At 43.1% G+C, this 20,716-nt stretch overlaps 2 protein-coding genes across 5 annotated transcripts in view; one reads left to right on the top strand and one right to left on the bottom strand.

The window, feature by feature from the left end:
* Positions 1–19,438, top strand: part of magi3a (membrane associated guanylate kinase, WW and PDZ domain containing 3a) — a 133,872-nt gene extending 114,434 nt beyond the window's left edge. For 2 of the 4 annotated variants that reach the window (XM_073030552.1, XM_073030553.1), the window contains 9 exons: positions 869–960; positions 1,307–1,499; positions 3,283–3,492; positions 5,270–5,452; positions 6,214–6,322; positions 7,194–7,335; positions 8,811–8,954; positions 11,816–11,954; positions 17,074–19,438. In XM_073030552.1, coding sequence (XP_072886653.1) covers positions 869–960; positions 1,307–1,499; positions 3,283–3,492; positions 5,270–5,452; positions 6,214–6,322; positions 7,194–7,335; positions 8,811–8,954; positions 11,816–11,954; positions 17,074–17,762 — 1,901 coding nt within the window. In that variant the 3' untranslated portion in view covers positions 17,763–19,438. Of the gene's footprint in view, positions 1–868; positions 961–1,306; positions 1,500–3,282; positions 3,493–5,269; positions 5,453–6,213; positions 6,323–7,193; positions 7,336–8,810; positions 8,955–11,815; positions 11,955–12,068; positions 12,371–17,073 lie in introns of those variants that run through there. The other 2 variants (XM_073030554.1, XM_073030555.1) reach the window with 2 other exon arrangements.
* Positions 19,439–19,910: 472 nt separating this feature from the next.
* The window catches only part of phtf1 (putative homeodomain transcription factor 1), a 32,785-nt gene continuing 31,979 nt past the window's right edge, over positions 19,911–20,716 (bottom strand). The window contains exon 18 of the mRNA XM_073030557.1: positions 19,911–20,644. Within this exon, the coding sequence (XP_072886658.1) occupies positions 20,627–20,644 (18 nt within the window). The 3' untranslated portion in view covers positions 19,911–20,626. The remainder of the gene's footprint in view (positions 20,645–20,716) is intronic.

Raw genomic sequence — 20,716 nt, 5'->3', positions numbered from 1 at the left:
ATTGTTTAAATGTTTATACTAAATACATTGGGCAAGTGTTGGGATTTGAACTTGCTGGCTTTCATAGTTACTGACCCAGTTCCAGACATAAATATCTTGGTAACAACTTGAGTATCCTATTTAAACCTAAATATATAGCATTGTATACTGGCTGCTAATTGATAATAGGTGTTAGTTGATTTACTTTGAGAATGAGGAATTTTCTCATTACCACAGTTATGTTTTCCCCGTGCCTGAGATAACTGAGCCAGTTTCCATGCTGTGCAATCTCAGGAAGAGCTGCCATTTTGTCCCTTATGTGATTGTATCTGATTGTACACAGTTGATCATCGGCGGCTTGAAGCACTTTATCCAAGTGCTTCTGGAGTGGGGAAGGGAGTTCTTGCTCCTCACTCCAGTTGTCACTTGCCAGCTGGAATCCATACTTACAGTGCCAAAAATCTGGGGGAAAAATTAACACAGGGAAGAAAACCAGCACTTAGACTGCATGGGCAGGTATCACGATGGGTACTAAGTTCCTGTCCACTAGAGATAGGCGTGACCTTGAACTCCATTGTTGGCCACACTGGTGATTATAGTAGTTTCACAGTGAGTCCAAATCCAGGCTAAGTGTAGGAGTGACTCCCATCCCATCTGGTGTCTTGGCAAATTGGGTACAAGGCAGAGAGATTTTGACATGCTGGGTCTAAAAAATAGAGCTGGTTTGAATGCACACACAGGGGCCTGGAACAGACAGTTGTAATGCTTACTATCAGTGTTGATAGCTTTCATAACTATGGTATTCCCTTTGCCTGTTTCCATGGCTACTGCATCTTTTTGATAGTTTCCACACCACTTTTGACACCTTTTGGGTTTCCTTGTTATTCAGCTCCAAATACTAAAGACATCGACATCTTTCTGCGTAAGATGGAGAGTGGGTTTGGATTCAGAGTACTTGGTGGTGATGGACCAGACACCCCTGTAAGTATTTTCTCATTTTAAATCTCTCTGTTCACTCTGCTACTCGTTTGGTGACTCTTTCTCATAATTAGTTGACTAGAACTGTTAGCACTGTGTGAAAATGTTAAAGACTATGATACTGGTGAGAAGTAACAGATTCAAAGGCAGAGGGCCAAGTGCTGAGTTGACTGATGCAGTGGTAATAAGTTTTCTGTGTAGCTGAGCTGCAGAATCTACCAGCGCAATCTGTCCATTTCACGGCCAGTTTGTGGTGAACCTGCTCCAAGGCTGGTGTGATACTTAAAATGTAAAGTAGATCTGGGGCTCAACCCATATTTTGATCTCTCTACCCCATCCCCATTATCAGGTTCTGATTGGGGCCGTAATCCCACTGGGATCAGCTGAGCGAGATGGGCGTCTTCGTGTGGCTGATGAGCTGCTGTGCGTTGATGGAGTCTCAGTCAAAGGGAAGTCTCATCGCTTTGTGTTAGAACTGATGCAGAATGCTACACGGAATGGCCAGGTGTTGCTGACAGTCAGGAGGAACATCCTGCCTACTGGTGAGTATGACTGGAACTCTTCCAACCCATGCCATTCCTAGCAAGTGTAGGTTTGAGTTTATTCAATGGCCCACCCTGTTCAGTATTAATAATCATGATCATGTTCAGCAGTAGGCTTAAAATTATAAATATCTGGAGAGTCCACATTGACCAGAACTTTAATTGACATGTATAAAACACCCAGTGGCTCAGATGTTTGATTCCTGATTGTCCTTTAATTTATAATTCATGTGGGTAGTGGTTAGACCATTAAACATAGCAGAATTAGGCCATTCAGCCCATTGAGTCTGCTCTGCCATTCCATCATGACTGATCCCAGATCCCTTTCAACCCCATACACCTGCCTTCTCGCCATATCCTTTGTTGTCCTGACTGATCGGGAAGTTATCAACTTGCACCTTGAGTAAACCCACGGACTTGGCCTCCACCACGGTCTGTGGCCAAGCATTCCACAGATTCAGTACTCTGGCTAAAAGATTTCCTCCTTACCTCTGTTCTAAAAGAACACCCTTCAATTTTGAGGCTGCGTCCTCTAGTTCTGGATATTCCCAGCAGAGGAAACGTCCTCTCCACATCCACCCTGTCCAATCCTGTAAACACTTGGTAAGTTTCAATGAGATTGCTTCGCATTCTTTTAAATTCTAGTGAGTACAAGCCCAACGCTGCCAAATGCTCCTCATGTTAACCCATTCATTTCCTTAATTATCCTGGTGAACCTCCTCCAGACTCTCTCCAATGACAACTTTCTTTCTGAGATATGGGGCCTGTAGGCTTGGAGACCTCTTCCCAGAAGGAGATGGGATCCTTGTAGCAATATGGGATCAGGAGGTTAACACAAAAAAGTTGCCAAAAATACATAATAAAAGACCAACAAACTCAAGACAACATATGCAGAAAATGTCATATGTAGCTGTATGCTGGAGTTTCCTGTATTAGGAGGCCCTGGTGCAAAGTTTCAATCTGAAACGCTGGCAATTTCATTGTCACAAAGTAAAAATCTTGTTTTTTTAAATCTTTCAACATTTTGTCTACTTAGATCATTACCACTATTTCAGGAACAACTTGGGGAGGCCAATAAAGGATGTTTGGGAGCAGATTTGACAATTTTTAAAATTACATTTATACTTGAAGGGTTAAGTTTGCAAGGCACTTTAAGCCAGAAGAGGTTTATCAGGACACTGCCTGGATTAGCGAGCATGTGCCGTCAGGAGAGTTTGGATAAATCTGGATTGTTTTCTCTGGAGGAACGAAGGCTGAGGAGAGATCTGATAGAGGTCTATAAGATTGAGAGGCCTGGACAGTAGACAGCAAATATCTTTCTCCCCAGGGTTGAGGTGTCTAATACGAGATGATGAGCTTAAGGTGGGAGGGGTAAGTTCAAAGATGTTTGTGTCAAGTTCTTATTAAACACGGGGGCCTAGAATGTGCTGCCAGGAGTGATGGTGAAAGCAAATACAATAAAGGTGTTCAAGAGGCTCTTAAGCACATGAATGTGCAGATAATGGAGTCATTGTGTAGGCTGAAGAAGTTAGCTTATATAAATACTAGCTTAAATAAGGCCTGTTCCTATGTTGAAGGTGTTCTATATGTTCAATTGGGAAAGGGAAGGGAGGCAGATGAATTGAGCAACTCAAGCCCACATAGGCAAGATGTGCCAGATTGCCCGTGTTCTGGTTCTGTGAACCATCAGTCTTGGTTGTGGTATCTATTCTAAAAACAAAACTGTTTAGCTACACCTCCTTCGAGTGACTCATCCACCCTCTGAATAACTTTCTTACAACAGAAGATCAACATGATGATGGTCGAGATGCAAGTTTGGACCCTGCAGAGAATGGCTCTCCACGGATGAATCACGCAGACCATACCCACAGAACTCCCCAGGGCCCCAGCACAGCTGAGTCTGCACAGTCCTATGATATTGTCCTGCAGCGTAAAGAGACTGAAGGGTTTGGCTTTGTCATTATCACCTCAAAGAACAGATCCTCTGTTATTGGTAAGTACAACATGGTGCTCTTCATGATGTGTTGCTAGGAAGGAAATATGGATTCTGTATGCATTAGGACGAATCAGCAGATCAGATCAGAACAAATCTCATCACTTGTGTGAAACCTTTGCTGTCGATTGGATATGCATGCCATTGAGTCAAGTACCACTTCTGAGCCTCTGATCTGGTATCTCTAATTGTCACAGCCAAGACAATCCACATCCCTTTCCAATATCCAAGAGGTTGAGCAGGAACCAATGGATTGTTGGAACATTGGTGCAACATGTTATCTTTTTGCCTCCTTTGAGAAAATTCAGATTAAGTGGGCTGGGGTTAACCTGACTGCAGAACAGATAAATGATAGGAAGCCATGAAATACTTGCCACATGCACCTTTTTGCACACACTTGATTTGACTTGTTTTCTGTTACCAAATCAATTATTTTGGCTGCAGTATGTCCTGGGTTAATGCACCAACTATCCTGAACTTCAATCTATTTTGCTTAATTTTTAGTAGTACAGAAAATATTACAGCACTTCTGTAAATGGGAAATCTACAAGATAGTTTGGACGAAGGATTGCAGACCCAAAACATTGACTATTTATTTTTCCACAGGTGCTGCCTAACCTGCTGTGATTTTCCACCACTGCAGTTTCTTAAAATTTTATTTTACCCATGTATTGCCCAGGCTAGGGCAAGTTTGTTATGCAATTTAGTTTGAACAGGTGACTTAGTGAAGATTTAGCTAAGATGTATCCACTAAATTGAACGTGTGGAAAGGGCTATTTAACTTCCCGGGGACATATAGAATGTTTGAAAATTCTTTTATTCATACAATGATGGGGTCACTGCTTGAAAGATTGCTGGAGATAGAAACCCTTCTCACTTTTAAGAATTACCTGGATGATCACTGTTAATGCTTGGATTTGCAGGTTATGAACTGATATTTGATATGGGTTGGACATTGCATCAGTTTTAGATTCTGTGGAACATTCTGATTGCAAATTTCAAGTATTCAGTATGTAAGCATTCATTCTACAATAAAATATTCCTTTAATATAATGAGAAAAATCAATTTTGTGTTTCACATTTTTCAAGTCCTATGAGTTTTCAGTGTAATATGCCACCTAATGGCCTGATTCAGTCACTACTTCATGGTCCTCTCCAGGGAGCGGCAACAAATAATTTTTTCTGCCATCATTCTCTCCTCCCTCAGCGGTACCACCACCTTCTTTCCTATTATGGAATTTGTGAAGGGAGGTATGAATTGAGACAAAACAACTTTGAGGGTGAGATGGGTTAGTTGAGATAGAATACAATCAGATAATTTTCACACTCTTAACCAATTGTAAAAGGTCTTCATGCCATTCTGTTTAATCCACAAAATGATTAGATCACTGTGAATTGCTTCTTAACTCCAGTCTGAGTTTATTTACTATAATAACCTTGATAATAACTCTTTAATCTCAGTTTTGAAAAATTTAATTCTTCCATACAAGCTCTATAATGAGGCTTTTTTTGATGCTACTCTTCAATGTCTGAGTTCTAATTCTTAGGCTATGGCCCTTTTCCAGTTCCCAAAAGAAATAACTTTCACTTGCTAACCTTGGTATTTCTTTAATAATCTTAAACAACACAATAAAATCAATCCTTCAATCTTTTATTTATTAGGGAATGTAATCTATTGTACAACCCATAACTTAATCTATTTTCTTTATTTAAACCTTAACGCTTTACTGATTCGAATAGGATTAATCCTCTCCCGCTGTTGCTTTTTCCATAACAGTGCCACACAAAATTGGTCGCATTATCGAGGGAAGCCCAGCTGATCGCTGTGGGAAGTTGAAAGTGACAGACCGTATCTCAGCAGTCAATGGCCAGTCTATCGTACAGATGCCCCATCACGACATCGTCCAACTAATCAAGGATGCAGGCCAGACGGTCACTCTTACTGTCATTCCTGAAGAAGGTAGGTGGCCAAAAGCATCAACCAGCATTCAGGTCCATAGGGGCTGAACGTGTATTTCCTATGGTTCTTGTACCTCCAGTAACTTTGAAAGTCAAACCTGCAGGACCTAGGCCCTGAGTAACCCGCAGATACCAACACATCCTGGGACTTGGCCATCAAGGAGGCAGCTTTGTCAGGGGTAGTTCCTTCTCCCAAGCCTCTTGGTCCCAGATAATAGAAAAGGACCACATCCATCAAGTGGATGACTGATTTGAGAGAAACATTGCCATGTGTCCTTTTGGAGATTGTTTATGCTGCAGACTTGTGCCCACCAGGTATTGTATAGAACTTCAGCATCAGATTTCACCTGGGGAATTTTGTGGCAGGAGAGACAGAGGTCTGGGCCAGATTTAAATTGGATCTCAAAGCTGGCAGACTGGCCATCTTTATTCCACTGTGCATTCAGCATCCCTCTCATAAACCGGTATAGTGAAACTGCTGAGAATTGGAGCAGTTCTGTTGAGAGAAATCTTTCCCCCTGCCTCAAACAATATCTGTTGTTCAAATCCTTTGAGTAATGGGGAAGGATTGTTTCCTGCCAGGATTGTTCCTTTCAGTTGGTCTTCAAAGTACAGTAGCTGGTGTACAGAAATCTGGCTGTACAGTGACGGTACCTGAGCTTGTAGAGCATTGACCTGCCAGCAGATTCTTGCTGAACATTTGTTTTGTGAAAAAATTAACGGTAAATCTATTAATGCACTTTCACTCTGCCTTCCTTCAAGATGTTACTGGCCCTCCTTCAGGAGGCAGCTCAGCCAGACAGAGTCCAGCCTTGCAACATAAACCCATGGGACAAACTCCAACATTGCACGTCCCAGCACAGGACAGCAGGTAAGATCATAAGCCATAGGAGCAGAATCAGGCCATTTGGCCCATCAAATATGCTCCACCATTCCATCATGCTGATTTATTAACCCTCTCAACCCTATTCACCTTCCTTTTCCATGTAAGTTGTGATGCCCATACTGAGGAAGGACCTATCCATCTCCATTTTAAACATACTCGATGATTTGGTCTCTCCACAGCCATCTGTATCATTGAATTCCACAGATTCGCCTCCCTCTGGCTAAAGGAATTCCACCTCATCTCTGTTCTAAAGGGATGTCCTTGCGTTCTGAGGCTGTGCCTTCTGGTCCTAGACTTCCCCACTATACGAAACATCTTCTCCACCCATCCTATCTAGACCTTCCAATCTTCGATAGATTTCATTGAGATATCCCTTCCTTCTGAACTCCAGTGAGTACAGGCCCAGATCCACTAAAAGCTCCCCATCTGTTAATTCTTTAATTCCTGGGATCACTGTTGTGAACCTTCTGACTCTGCAATGCCCTGCACATCCATCCTTAGATAAGGGGCCCAAACCTGCTCAGAATATTCACTGGTGTCTGTAGTCTGACCACAGTCTTATAAAGCCTCAGTCTGGCCATGCTGTGGCTTGAGAGTGAGTGTGTGCTTATGAACATGCACTGAGCCTGTAGACTGTTGTAGTGGAGCAGGCCAGGCCAGGCTTGGCCGTCACTGGTTTGGTAACCTCTTGTAGCTCTGATTTTCCCAAGTGGTGAGTTCCTCACTGTGCTTGGTGGGAGAGTTGCAATGGGAGCAGTGTCATGGCAGTGCGGTCACTGGGTTTGGGTTGGTAAGGAAGGAATGAGGGATCTGAAGTGTGAGATGATTGGACTCAAACAAGTTTTCTGTTCAACAGCAAGACAGATGCAGATGAAAGGGGCAATGGGCAGTCGTGTGACTTAGTGAAACCACCTTCCAACTACAGGCAGCCAGCACCTGATCAATACCTCCAATCGGCTGCTGACAGAGAGACACGGACTGCAGGCAGCAGACCTCAGGTATGGTCTATACCAGCTCTTTTATTGTGATACTTTTTGCAAAAAGGTCCAGAGATTTGATGCCAAGATCTTAATTCTCCCAACTTCCCATTCACAACTGACAAAATAAATCCTGTCTTCCAAATTTTCAGATGTAAAGGAATTTCAATTTTCGCTTGTATTGTCCAGCCTGAAAATCCTGGGTGAATATAATTTAGTTGTAAAAGATCTAAAAGCAAGGAGCTTGGACTGAACATTAAATCACTGGTTTGACCTGAGAATATTGTGTCCTGCTCTGAACACCTTATTCTAGGATTCTCAGTTCTTGGGAATGGGGAGTCATGATTCACCAAAATGGTATTTGCAGTAATACCAGTGAGAAGCTGGGTTGTCTTCCCTTTAGAACTTAAGTTGGGTTAAACGGATGTGCACAACTGAATCCATTCAGTTAAATTCAGAGAAACTGCCTGCATGATCAGCATATAGAATACAGACCTTTTGGTAAAAATAAACACTTTTTTGCACAGTGTGGTCACAAAGAATGTGCTTCATTACCATACTGAATCCCATTCCCTTTCTGCTATGTTGGTCCACGGTGAGCCACCCTCTGGGTGGAGGAGCAACACCTTATCTGGCTAGCCTCCAACCTGATGGCGTGAATATAGATTTCTCCTTCTGGTAAACAAATTCTACTCTGCACCCCCCCCCCCCCACCTTCCTCTATTTCCTACTCTGATCTTTTACCTCTTCTCACCTGCCTATTATTTCTCCCCAAAGTCTCCTTCTCCCCCACCCCTTCCCTTTCTCCTGAGGTCCACTCTCTTCTCCTATCGTATTCCTTCTTCTCTAGCCCTTGACCTTTCCTACACACCTGGCTTCACCTATCACCTTCCAGCTAGCCTCCTTCGCCTCCCCTTACCTTTTTATTTTGGCACCTTCCTCCCCCCTCCTCAGTCCTGAAGGGTCTCGGCCCCAAATGTTGACTGTCTATTAACTTCCATGTATCCTGCCTGACCTGCTGAGTTCCTCCAGCTTTTTGTGTGTGTTGCTTCTTGAGGTGGCTGTAATTACTTTTAAAAGGGAGTTGTATAAACATGGAGAAATATTTCTAGGTGTATGTGACTGGTGACTGTTAATCCTAAGACTACGTTCAAAGCATACCGTGGGAAGCATTTTTAAAAAATCTGATTAGCTGGATAGGGCAAAATATACACAATATTCTGACGTTATATCCAATTGTTTTTCTAATGGGGAGGAAATGTTGCTGCTTTTGTGACTGCAGGTGCTCAGCAGGCTGGTTGACATGGTCTCCCCTAATGCACCTGGACATTTTAAGCAGGGTATATAGGATAGATCTGAATGTCACTGGCTTTCTCAGTGTCACCAGCATGAATAAAAAGCACGACAAAATGTTTAGTACTTAAAACTTAAGTTTACTGTGCTTGTGGCTGCACGTTGTCTTCCTTCTCACTCCTAGCTTCTGTCTTTACAAACAGAACTCTGATTGCTTTGCTGTTGAATTGGAGAGGGGGCCCCGAGGGTTTGGATTCAGCGTTCGTGGCGGCAAGGAGTACAACATGGGGCTCTTCATTCTGCGGCTGGCTGAAGGAGGTGCAGCATTGCTGGATGGCAGGATCCAAGTAAGTTCTTAAAGCAGATCCATGCCAGTGGGTTTATGGTACTGTCATTACAGGCAGCCGCTCAGAGTTCTGTTCCGCACAAACCTTGTAGCACAAATTTTACTCAAGTTAAAAATGAATATAAACGATGTATGGGGAAAGATCATGGAAACAGCTGTGAAGGGTGAAGTGATTGGCCAAGGCCTCACTGACTTGACGAGTCAGCAAGGAAGTCTGCTGAGCTGTCCAAGCTCTGCTTTGCTTGACCCAGCCAGATAGGTGGAGGGAGAAGGCGTGTGGAAATGCCCGTTCCCACCCAGCTTGTGGTCCTGCAGCAACCATCAAATTCATCCCAGCAATGTCCCAAATGCTCTTTTGTGCATCTCCCAATCGCTCACCTTTGTGTACTGATGTCCGCTATTGAGAACAGTGGCTCTGAGACGAACCACCACCAGTCGGTGTACCTTTACTGTGGAAACTTCATCTGTCGGTGGTGGCTGGGAACTGGATGCGTGAGCTGAAGAGTGGAGACGGTGTCACTACCTGTCCCTTTCTGTTTGGGAACAAAGAGACTCTCAAAGTGAGAGTAGGCATTTAAGACAGCTATGAGAAATACCTGTTCCCTTTTAAAATTCTGCAGCAGTAAATTGGCTGTGTGGCAGGGCATTCTTTACATATTACTGTAAGGAATGGGACTTAACTGAGAGTGTAGCTATAATGGAACAAATGATTTCTTCAGTGCTGAACATGCTATATTCTGATTAGCCTGAAAGAATCCAGTGGAGTAGCTGTGTACTGGGTTATTAATTCAGATCTGCCCTCCAGCAGTTTCCTTCCCTGTACTGGCTCTATGCCCATTCTAAAACTGATGTCTCCAAGTTGCACGACTCCTTGCTAAATTGGAATTAGGTTTATCACTGTTTTGTATGATCTGGAATTTGTTGTTTTGTTGCAGCAGTACTGTGCAAAGAGAAACTTACAAATAAATAGTGAGAAAAGAAGGAATATAGAGGCAGTTGCCTCCAGTGACTCATCTACAGTAAGGCATTCAACCAGGTGCCCTGTGGAAGGTTCATTAAGAATGTTGGGAGGCATGAGGTCCAGAGAAACTTGGCTGTGTGGATTTGGAATTGGCTTGTGCACAGAAAGCGAAGGGTAGCAGTAGATGGAGCATATTCTGCTTGGAGGTTTGTGACAAGTGGCGTTCTGCAGGAATCTGTTCTGGGACCCTTGCTCCTCGTGATTTTTATAAATGACTTAGATGAAGAAATGGAAGTGTAAGTGAGTTTGCATTTGATACAAAGTTGGTATTATGTGGAAGATTGCTGTAGGCTATAGTAAGACAATGATAGGATGCAGAGCTGGGCTGAAAGGTGGTAGATGAAGTTCAGTCCAAAATTGTGGATTGGAATTTAACTGTTGCACTTTGGGAGGACCAACCTGGGTAGGTCTTATAGTAAGTGGCAGGGCACCAAGGAGTGTGGTATAACAAAGGCATCTGGGAATACAGGCCCATAATTCATTGAAAGTGGTGTCACGGGTAGATAGGGTCGTAAAAAAAGATCTTGGCACATTGGCTTTCATAATTCAAAGTATTGAGTCCAGGAGTTGAGATATTATGTTGAAGTCGTATAAGACATTGACACAGCTTACTTTGGGGCATTGTGTGCAGTTTTGGTTACCTACCTACAGGAATGATGTTAGTAAGATTGAAAGAGCACAGAGAAAAATTACGAGGATATTGTTGGGACTGGAGGGCCTGAGTTATAAGGAAAGATTCAACAGATTACAATTTTATTCCCTAAAACGTAGAAGCTTGAGGGGAGCTTTATAGAGGAATACAAATTGTAAGGGGTATAGAGAGGGTAAATGCAAACAGGCTTTATCGACTGAAGTTGGGTGAGACTACAACTAAAGGTCAGGATTAAGTGTGAAAGGTGAAATGTTTAAGGGGAACATGAGGGAAAATTTGTTCAGAGTGGTGAGAATGTGGAACGAGCTGCCAGTGCCAGTGGTTGATGTGAATTTGATTTCCACATTTAAGAGAAGTTTGAGTAAGTACGTGGATGGGGTGTGGGTATGAGGGCAGTGGTCTAGGTGAAGGTCAAGGGGCTAAGCAGTTTGAATGGTTTGACACAGACTAGATAGAATGGAGGACCTGTTTCTGTGCTGTAGTTGTCTATGACTGTGTTCCTCTATACTGTTATTAACCTTGTACCTGTCTTCCAGTTGATCTTCCAAAGTGTATCAGAGGGATCTTGGGGTCCAAGTCCAGAGATCCCTTAAAGTTGCAACACAATTTGACGGGATGTTTAAAAGGAGTGTGGTGTATTGGTCTTCATTAGTCATGGGATAATGTTGCAACTCAATAAAACTGTGACTAGGTCAGAGTATTATGTTCCATTCTGGTCGCCTCTTCATAGGGAGGATGGGGAAGCTTTAGAATTTGCAGAGATTTACCAGGATGCTACCTGGATCAAAGATGAAATCTTATGAGAAAAGATCGTTCCAAAGAGAAAAGCCCTAATTTGCTTAAAGGAAGATGAGAGATGACTTGATTGAGGTGAATAAGATATTCTGAGGATAGCAATGGCTAATACGTGAGGACATATTGTTACGGTGATGGGGGTTTGTCAGGGGTAGATTGTTGCACAGCAGTAAGTGCATTGAATGCACTGCCAGGGGTGGTGGTAGATACATTAGGGGCATTTAAGATGCTTTTAGATAAGACATATGGACAAAATAAAAATGGGCTATGTGGGGGTTATATTGATCTTTGGAGTAGGTTAAAACATCAGCACAAAATCATGGGCCAAAGGGTCTGTACTGTGCTGTTTTATGTTCAGACATGGTTTATTCTTCCCCTCTTTCCATTCTTGCAGGTTGGTGACCAGATTGTTGAAATTAATGGCGAGTCCACACAAGGGATTACACACAAGAGAGCCATCGAGCTGATTCAGGCTGGAGGCAGGAAAGCGCATCTTGTCTTGAAGCCAGGCATAGGTCAGGTGCCTGACTTTGGTGGGTTTCCCTTTCAGTCTTAATTTTACAGAATGTAATGTAATAAATGATTAGGGTGGAGGTGGTCAGTAATATTAAAGCAGTGATTTTTGCTTCCACCACCACCCAATCCAGCAAATGATGTAGAACTGAATGGTGCTTCCATCATGAGGCAGTAATGGCTAGAAGATTCTTTTGAAGACCCCTTCCGTCTTGCCCCTTGGTCTGTGTGTATCTGTTTCTTCGACCTGCTCTTGACCACTGGCTTTGCAGAAATGTGATCTTCTGTGGAACTTTTATTTTTATTCTCATAGTTGCATTTAGTCCTAGGCTTCTCCCTCCCCTTCTCTAGGAATGGCACCTTGCAGCCTCTCGACATGTACGACTCATGAGCAGCGCTGAGGCTTCACGTCTCCCCTCATCTCTCCTGGGACCTGGTAAATCAGCACGTCTTTTACTTTTTTTATTCATACTCTCAAATTTTTTTTTTGCAATTTTGATTCGGTGTGTGCATTTTTCTTTTACTCTTACCCTCTGCAGTCTTCCTTTGTATCTCCTCACTAAGCTCATGGCATCCTCATGGCAATCTTCACTCTGCCTACTTGCTCACCTCCCCTTGTGTTGGCGCGTGGCCTAGTGGGCAAGGCATCAGACTAGTAACCTGAAGGTCACTGGTTCGAGCCTCAGCTGAGGCAGCGTGTTTGTGTCCTTGAGCAAGGCACTTAACAACACATTGCTCTGCGACGACACCGGTGCCAAGCCGCATGGGTCCTAGTGCCCTTCCCTTGGACAACATTGGTGGCGTGGAGAGGGGAAGGCCTGCAGCTTGGGCAACTGCCGGTCTCCCTTACAACCCTGCCCAGGCCTGTGCCCTGGAAACTCCAGGCGCAGATCCATGGTCTCTCGAGACCGAGGGATGCCACCACCACCACACACACACAATCCTGCAGTCAGTTTAAATCTGAACTGATTCTGTGAAATTCAGGCTGGTGCTGGATTCCAAGAGAGGAAATTTGTAGAATGCCTGCGTTAGAGCAGCTTTTTGTGGGTGAGCCCACAAAAGGAATGGCAGTTCTGGACTGGGTGTTATGTAATGACCCAGATTTGATTAGGGTAAAGGAGGCAGTGATCACAATATTATAGAATTCACTGTAGTTTGAGCAGAAGGTAAAATCTACAATATCATTATTACAGTAGAGTAATAGGAATTAGAGGCACAAGAGGGGAGTTGGCCAAGGTTGATTGGAAGAGGACACCAGCGGGGATGATGGCAGAACAGCAATGGTGGGTGTTTCTGGGGAAGGCGCAGGAAAGAAACAACCCAAAGATGAAGAAGAATTCTAAGGGAGGACAAGGGGAACCACGGCTGACGGGGAAGTCAAAAGACAGCATAAAAGCTAAAGACGCATACGATATAACAAAAATTAGTGGCAAGGTAGACAATTGGAAAGCTTTTAAAAACCAACAGAAGGCGATTTTAAAAAAACCTTTAGGAGAGAAAGGATTATGGAAAACTAGCCAATAATATAAAAGAGGATACCAAAAGTTTTTTTTTCCCCAGAGATATAAAGAGTAAGAGAGAATAGAGTGGATATGGGACCACTGGAAAGATGGTAATGGGGACAAAGAAATGGCTGATGAGCTGATTAAGTATTTTATGTCTTCACTAGCAGAATGCCAGAAATGTAAATTGTCGGGGGCAGAAGTGGGTGTCATTCCTATTATGAAAGAGAAAGTGCTTGGGAAGCTGAAAAGTCTGATGATAGATGAGTCACCTGGACCAGAAGGACTAGCCCCAGGGTTCTGAAAGAGGTAGCTGATGAAATCGTGGAGGAAGTAATAATGATCTTTTCAGGATCATTAGATTCCAGAATGGTTCTTGAGAACTGGAAAATTGCAAATATCACTCCACTGTTTAAGAATGGAGGGAGGCAGAAAAAGGAAATTATAGGCCAATTAGCCTGACTTCAGTGGTTGGAAAGATGTTGGAGTCTATTATTAAGGAGGAGGATTTCGAGTACTGGGAGGCACATGATAAAATAGGTCAAAGTCTGCATGGTTTTCTAAAGGGTAAATCTTGTCTGACAAATCTGTTGGAATTCTTTGAGGAAGTAACCAGCAGGACAGACAAAGGAGATTCAGTAGTTTATGTGGATTTTCAGAAAGTCTTTGACAAGGTGCTGCACATGAGGCTGCTTAACAAGAGCCCGTGGTATTATAGGAAAGATGCTAGCATGAATAGAAGATTGACTGGCAGGAAGCAAAGAGTGGGAATAAAGGGGGCCTTTTCTAACTGGCTGCTGATGACTAGTGGTGTTGCTGCAGGGGTCAGTGTTGGGACTACTTTTCATGTTGTATCAATAATTTGGATAAAGGAATTGATGGTTTTGTGGCCAAGTTAGCAGACAATATGAACATGGGTGGAGGGGCAGATGGTGTTGAAGGAGCAGGGAGCCTGCAGATGGACTTGGACAGATCGGGGAAATGGGCAAAGAGGTGGCTGAATGAATATAGTGTAGGGAAGCACATGGTCATGTAATTTGACTATTTTGTAAAGGGGGAGAAAATTCAAAAACCAGAGGTGCAAATGCACCTGGGAGTCCTTGCGCAGGATTCCCTAAAGGTTAACTTGCAGGTTGAGTCAGTAAGGAAGGTGAGTGCAATGTTAGCATTGATTTCATGAGAACTAAAGTTCAAAAGCAAGGATGCAAGGCATTGGTTAGACCACACTTTGAGTATTGTAAGCAGTTTTGCGCCCCTTATCTAAGAAAAGATCTGCTGGCATTGAGAGGATCCAGAGGAGGTTCATGAGACTTATCCTGGTAATGAAAGGGTGTGTTTGATGGCTCTTGACCTGTACTCACTGGAGGTTAGAGAAGGGATCTCATTGAAATGTATCAATATTGAAAGGTCTAGATAGTGTGAATGTGGAGAGGATGCTTCCTATAGAGGGGGAGTGTGGGACTGGAGGGCACAGACTGAATTTGGAACAGAAAAGAGGAAAATTTTCTTTAGCCATAGGGTGGTGAATCTGTGGAATTTATTGCCACAAATGGCTGAGCAGGCCAAGTCACTGAGTATATTTAAGGTGGAAATTGATAGGTTCTTGATTCATCAGGGTGTCAAAGGTTACGGGAAGAAGGCAGGAGAATGGGGTTGAGAGGGATAATAAATCAGCCCTGATGAAATGGCAGAGCAGACTCAATGGGCCAAATAGCCTAATTGTGGTCCTATGTTTTATGGTCTTAATGTTTCAACTTTGCTTGAGAGCATGTTTATACAGCACCTTTCCTGAGCTCAGATTGTCCCAGAGCACTTAACAGCCATTGAAGTACTTTTGTAGTTGTTTTTGTAGGAAATTAGATGGTCAGGATAAGCACATTTCAAATAAATTGTGATAAAATCTTAATTAGTTTTTAATGCTGGTTAAAACTAGGCAAGGACACCAGGGACATGGCTGGAACTATTTCTTCAGAATGTCACCAAACCTCTTGCACTTGCTTAAGAGTGATAATTAATGACCCATCTTAAAGATGGTATCTTTAACAGCAGTTTTCCTTCGTATTGGTGTGGGAATGGTGGCCAGGATTCTGTTCAGGTCAGTGACCTGAATGCACAACATGTGACTAAGGTTAATGAGCCAATACTAGTTCCAGCACACAGACAAATTATTCCACCTCTGGGGAAAAAGCCAGATCCAGAAGCCAATAATTAAACTGAATCCATAGAGCACTACAGCACAGAAACAGACCAATGTAGTCTGCTTCTGAATCTTCTACCTGGGTCCCTGCACCCAGACCATTGCTCTTTATACCTTCCTCATCCATGTACCTATCCAAACTTAAATGTTACAACTGAACCCACATCCACCACAGCTCATTCCACACTTGCATCAAACTGAGTAAAGAAGATCCCCTTTAAATATTTTGCCTTTAACTCTTTATCTATGACCTCTAGTTCTAATCTCACCCAATCTGAGGGGGAAAAAGCTTGTATGCTTTCCCCTGATCTATCTCCCTCAATTTTGTACATCTCTATAAGATCTCCCCTCATTCTTCTGCACTCCAGGGAATAAAGTCCTAACCTATTCAACCTGTCCCTGAGGGTCAGCATAAACCTTATTGCCACAAGGAATGCCATGGATTGGGTAGCACCTGTCGAAGAGAAAGAATTAACATTTTGGATAGATGACATTACATCAAGATTTGAGTGTTAGGGCCCAAAAGCATAAATATTTTGTTGAGAAGTTGGGAGGAGAATGTAATGGGCATTTACACCATTACCTGACAGTTCTTGTGGCGCATAAACATTAGTGTAGACTATTGGATTACAGGTCCACTTCTGTATTATTCCATTAAAGAGACACGGCATTAACTCACATTCCCTCAGAGTCCAGGTAAGTCTACCTCACCACAGCTCACCTGTTCCTCTTGTTTGCTTTTATGTCCTAGACTAATCTTGTGCTCTCCTTACCTCCCACCCTTTAAACTTCAGCTCTTGTGAAGCACTTTGGGATATGTTGCTATTATAAAGATGGTTGAATTAGCTGATGTTAATATCAGTTCACCAACTACCAAACTTCACCACCATTCATGTATTTATTTTTTGGAGGACAGCTTCTGGGATTGGAGCCCAGATCAGATACAAGACATAGGACCAGGAAAAAAAAAATGCCATTTGACTCATTGAGTCTGCTCTGCCATTCCATCATGGCTGATTTATTATCCCTCTCAACCTCACTCTCTTACCTTCTCCACATAATCTTTGACGCTCTTACTAATCAAGAACCTATCAACCTCCACTTTGTATGGGTAGTAAACCTCTTGTGAAAAGCTGCAACGAGGTGTCAATTTTGATTGTCACACAAAGTCCAGTCAACAAATTCATTTTCACTCAGAAGCGCACCATGACACCACTATTTCCGCTTCCCTCTTACCGAATGCTGTCTCTCGTCTCTGGTCCCCTCTTCATTCTCCTCTGACCTCTTTTATCTGCATTGTGCATGGCTGGGAGGGGTGTAGTATGAGAATGCACTGGTAAAGGGAAAATTTGGGACTTTGTATCTAGGAGAGGTTTTCATCAAATGAAATATGCTATTTGCTGCCTATCTGATCTTCATTAAACGCATTGCATTTTGTAGACGATCTGGATACCCAGGACACTCCATATTCCAGCCTCCAGGAACTACCCACAGCTCCTGAAGACCCGCCATCACCATCCTTTCCAAATTCTGCCCCAAACCTTACTGATCCTGAAAAGACCGTATCAAAAGAGAAGCTACAGGGAGAACAAGAGACTGGAACCAAAGTTGTGGGCATATGGGAGGAGGGGGAGGAAGGTCATGCCGAGTTTGCAAAGGAAAAGGTGGAGCCCAGGGAGACTACAAGCAGCCCGAAGAGAGCACAGCTGACCGGTGGCAGAGAGAATGAAGCCACAGGCCCACGCAAAGTCCTGGGCTCCAGGGAGCATCTGCCGGACAGCCCCAGGAAGGCTGAGAAGGACGAAGGAAAGCAGCGGCTGGTGGTGGGAAGGAGAGGGCGATCGCGCAGCCCACGGGGAAGAATGGGAGAGGAGCCACGAGATGGACGCCAGGGCAGGGCGGCGGAGGGGCAAACTGGCAGCCCGGAGAGCAGCCGGCGGAAGGCGGAAGTGGGGACTGAGCAGAGACTGTCAGCAAAAGGCAGTGGGCAGGGAGTGGGGCAGAGCCAACCCAGGAACAGCGGCTCAACATTGCACCCCAGCCCAGGGACAAAAACAGCACCAACCACAAGAAAGACGCTGATAACCCCCGGGCCCTGGAAAAAGCCAGATGCTCAGAGGCCCTTGTAACAGAAAGCAAACAAATTATATATGTTAAATTATTTTTTTATAAACTTTGATTTCTGTTAAACACCTGTTGCATCTTATTTAAAAGTTCTGTAGGAACTGCGGAAAACCAAACTTTTCCCAAGTGAAGGAATGACTCCGGTACTCAGCTGTTGGACACTTGACTGGCTGCGAAGTAAAATCGATTGGGATTTTTCCCTGTTTTACAAGTTGACTCTGAGGTGTGGACTTGTGATTTACTTTCCGTATCCCCACAAGTTAGCAGTTGCCCCATCCGACTACAGTGGTAGAACATCCTAAGATTTACCTGTCACAGATAGTTCTGACTTTGGGATGTGACTGTTGCTTTGTCGGTAAGCAATTTCAGGTGGCAGTGGGTGAGACTCACATGGTTTCCACCTGTAACATCGTGAGTAGAATCTCACCACTGCTTTGCAGATCTGAAATCAGTAGCTTAATAACAAAGACCTTAAACGTTAACCAGTATAGTTATTTGTTTTGTATCATTCTGGATCAACTGTGCAGTGCTTTAATCCTTGTTTGCTTTAATACACTGTGAAATTCTTTTCATCACCTTGAGCTAAAATAACTTGCAGTATTCTGACCACCATTGAACAGCGATCTCTCAGCTGCTGGTTTCAGTATCTGTGGGCTCCTCTCAATCTGTCATTGAAAAGGATCTGGGAAATTATGTGCTCCCCTAGACTGCTCAAAACCATGCAACGAGAATCTGCATGGAACACATTCCATGTAGATTAGAGATTATTTTGTTCGTGGTGTAATCCCACTAGTTTATTAGCATCTTCAGTACTTCCGTCTAAAGAAGATGCAGAGTAACCAGCATCTCCCAATGTTTCATTCTGCCCCAATGTTAGAGGATGGGTGTGCACATCTGCTTCTCCGTTTTACCCACGTTCTGTGTCCATGGAGATCGGTGCTGTAGCAAGCAATTGCTTTCAATCTGTAACAGTTATTCTGCTAGTCATGGTGGTGATAGGGTAGCCTTTCTATGGAATGGCCTCTCCAGTGCCCACACTCTTTCTCTCTTCTGTTCCCCTCCATCCTCTAGACAAACACTAAGGTGCATTCTCTGACTTAGTCCTGTTGATATCTCTGCTACATAACTTGCATTGCCCTGCAGGGAGATGTGTTGCCAAGAAGTATTTCTGTTACCCTCCATAGCACTGTATGTCCTTTTTTACCCTTCCAGCTAAGAAACAGTAGGAAATAAAGACCCTGGACTGTGACTGTGGTGCAGGCAGTGTCTTGTGACCACTTTACTGTTATATTTCATATGCGATAATGTGTAAAAGTTGAATTTAGGAAATCATGCAGAAATGTTTTGATATTCCTCAGCTCATTCATTGATCAGCTCGAGCTTTCACTCCACAGTGTTGTCTGAATTTCCTTGTTGGTAGTCTAGCTATACTCATTGTTTCACCCCATCAGTAACAAAACATCTTGCAGACTGTACAGTACTCAAGGCATGGGTGTGGCCTTTGAGTAAAGCTGAACAAGCCTTGAGTCGTTGGTTGTAAATTTTTATACTGTACAGTCTCTATAAATACTGTCATTAGGGAGAGATGTGTAAACCCTCATTATTTTTTTATGTATGACATGAAAAATGCAATCCTTGGTCATGGTGTTGAACTGTAAAATAAATCTTAACTTTCAGTCTATGTCTCAAATGGTCAAAATCAAATTTTACTGACTAGATGCTGTTTAAAATTGTGCTGCCTTTGAAGTAACTGATTTGCTGAGAATTGCAGGATCAAAGTACATGAGCTTCCTAACTTGTAGGTTTAGTAACCTCTACCTATTTTCTCTGTCTATAGTTTTCAGCAAATCTTATTTATATCCTCCTTTACATATTCAGTCTTAGTATACAATTTCAAGTGTTATGCTGTCTCTCTAGGATCAGACAATGATCTAGAGACATTTCCAGCCAAGACAATGGCATCCAGCAAAATATCCATATTGCTTTGCTTAAACCTCTCACCATCAGAAAATGAAAAGTTCAGATGCGCTAAGATGGCAAAAAGTTCAGTTGGGAATGTAATCTTGCACTGATCTGTGTCTGAACTTTCACACTGTTCCACTGCATTGTGTAGTGTTAGCCCATTCCCTTAAACAGATCAAATGAAAGATAACTGAAGTAGAAGCTTTCTTTTATTTTGAAAGCTAGGCTGGCAATAATTAGAACTGGCAGATTTCACTTCTAACATTACAGACCAACTGTGACAATTGGCCACTAGGCCATTACTTAAACAACATGATTTTAGCGGCACCTTCTGTCCATGGACACAATAGTTATAGTACCAGCCTTGGGCTATATAGTTTTAGCCTGCTCTGCAGGAACTTAAATTAAATATTTTACCACACATGGATTTTGTTTTGGGGGGTAACAGTCATGTGAAATTCAGCCAGTGCTTAAACCAAAGGGCCTGGATAAATGTGGAAGAAGAAATCCTACAGCAGGGGTTCCCTTTTTTTGGTAATGGACCCCTACCATTAACTGAGGGGTCTATGGACCTCAGGTTGGGGACCCCTGGACTAGGGGTAAAATACACTTTCTTCCTCCACATCCATTTTTGTCCTGGTATGAAAATACAAATGATTACAATGTGCTACATTTACTTGTACCATCAAATAACTTTTAAGTTACTTTCACCCCAGATTCTCCACATTTGCTAGTGTAAGCTTTAAGTCTGACAGGGAGGAAAATGACAAACATTCTCCAACCTGCTCTGTGATCTGGTAACTTGAGGGAGATGTTCATATTACTAAATCAGGTTAGTTGAGTAGACAGAACATTCTTCATCTTGGACAGTTTGGGTATCTTCTTTCTTCACCTCACCTCCTGCAGGTTACTTGATCTTCCACAGCTATGAGAGAAAAGCTTATATTAACTGACACGTCTGATTTTTTTTTCCAAGTACCTTACACTTAAATTCATC

Source organism: Hemitrygon akajei, chromosome 27, assembly GCF_048418815.1.
Source record: "Hemitrygon akajei chromosome 27, sHemAka1.3, whole genome shotgun sequence".
Classification (NCBI taxonomy): domain Eukaryota; kingdom Metazoa; phylum Chordata; class Chondrichthyes; order Myliobatiformes; family Dasyatidae; genus Hemitrygon; species Hemitrygon akajei.
This window is presented reverse-complemented; position numbering and strand designations above follow the sequence as displayed.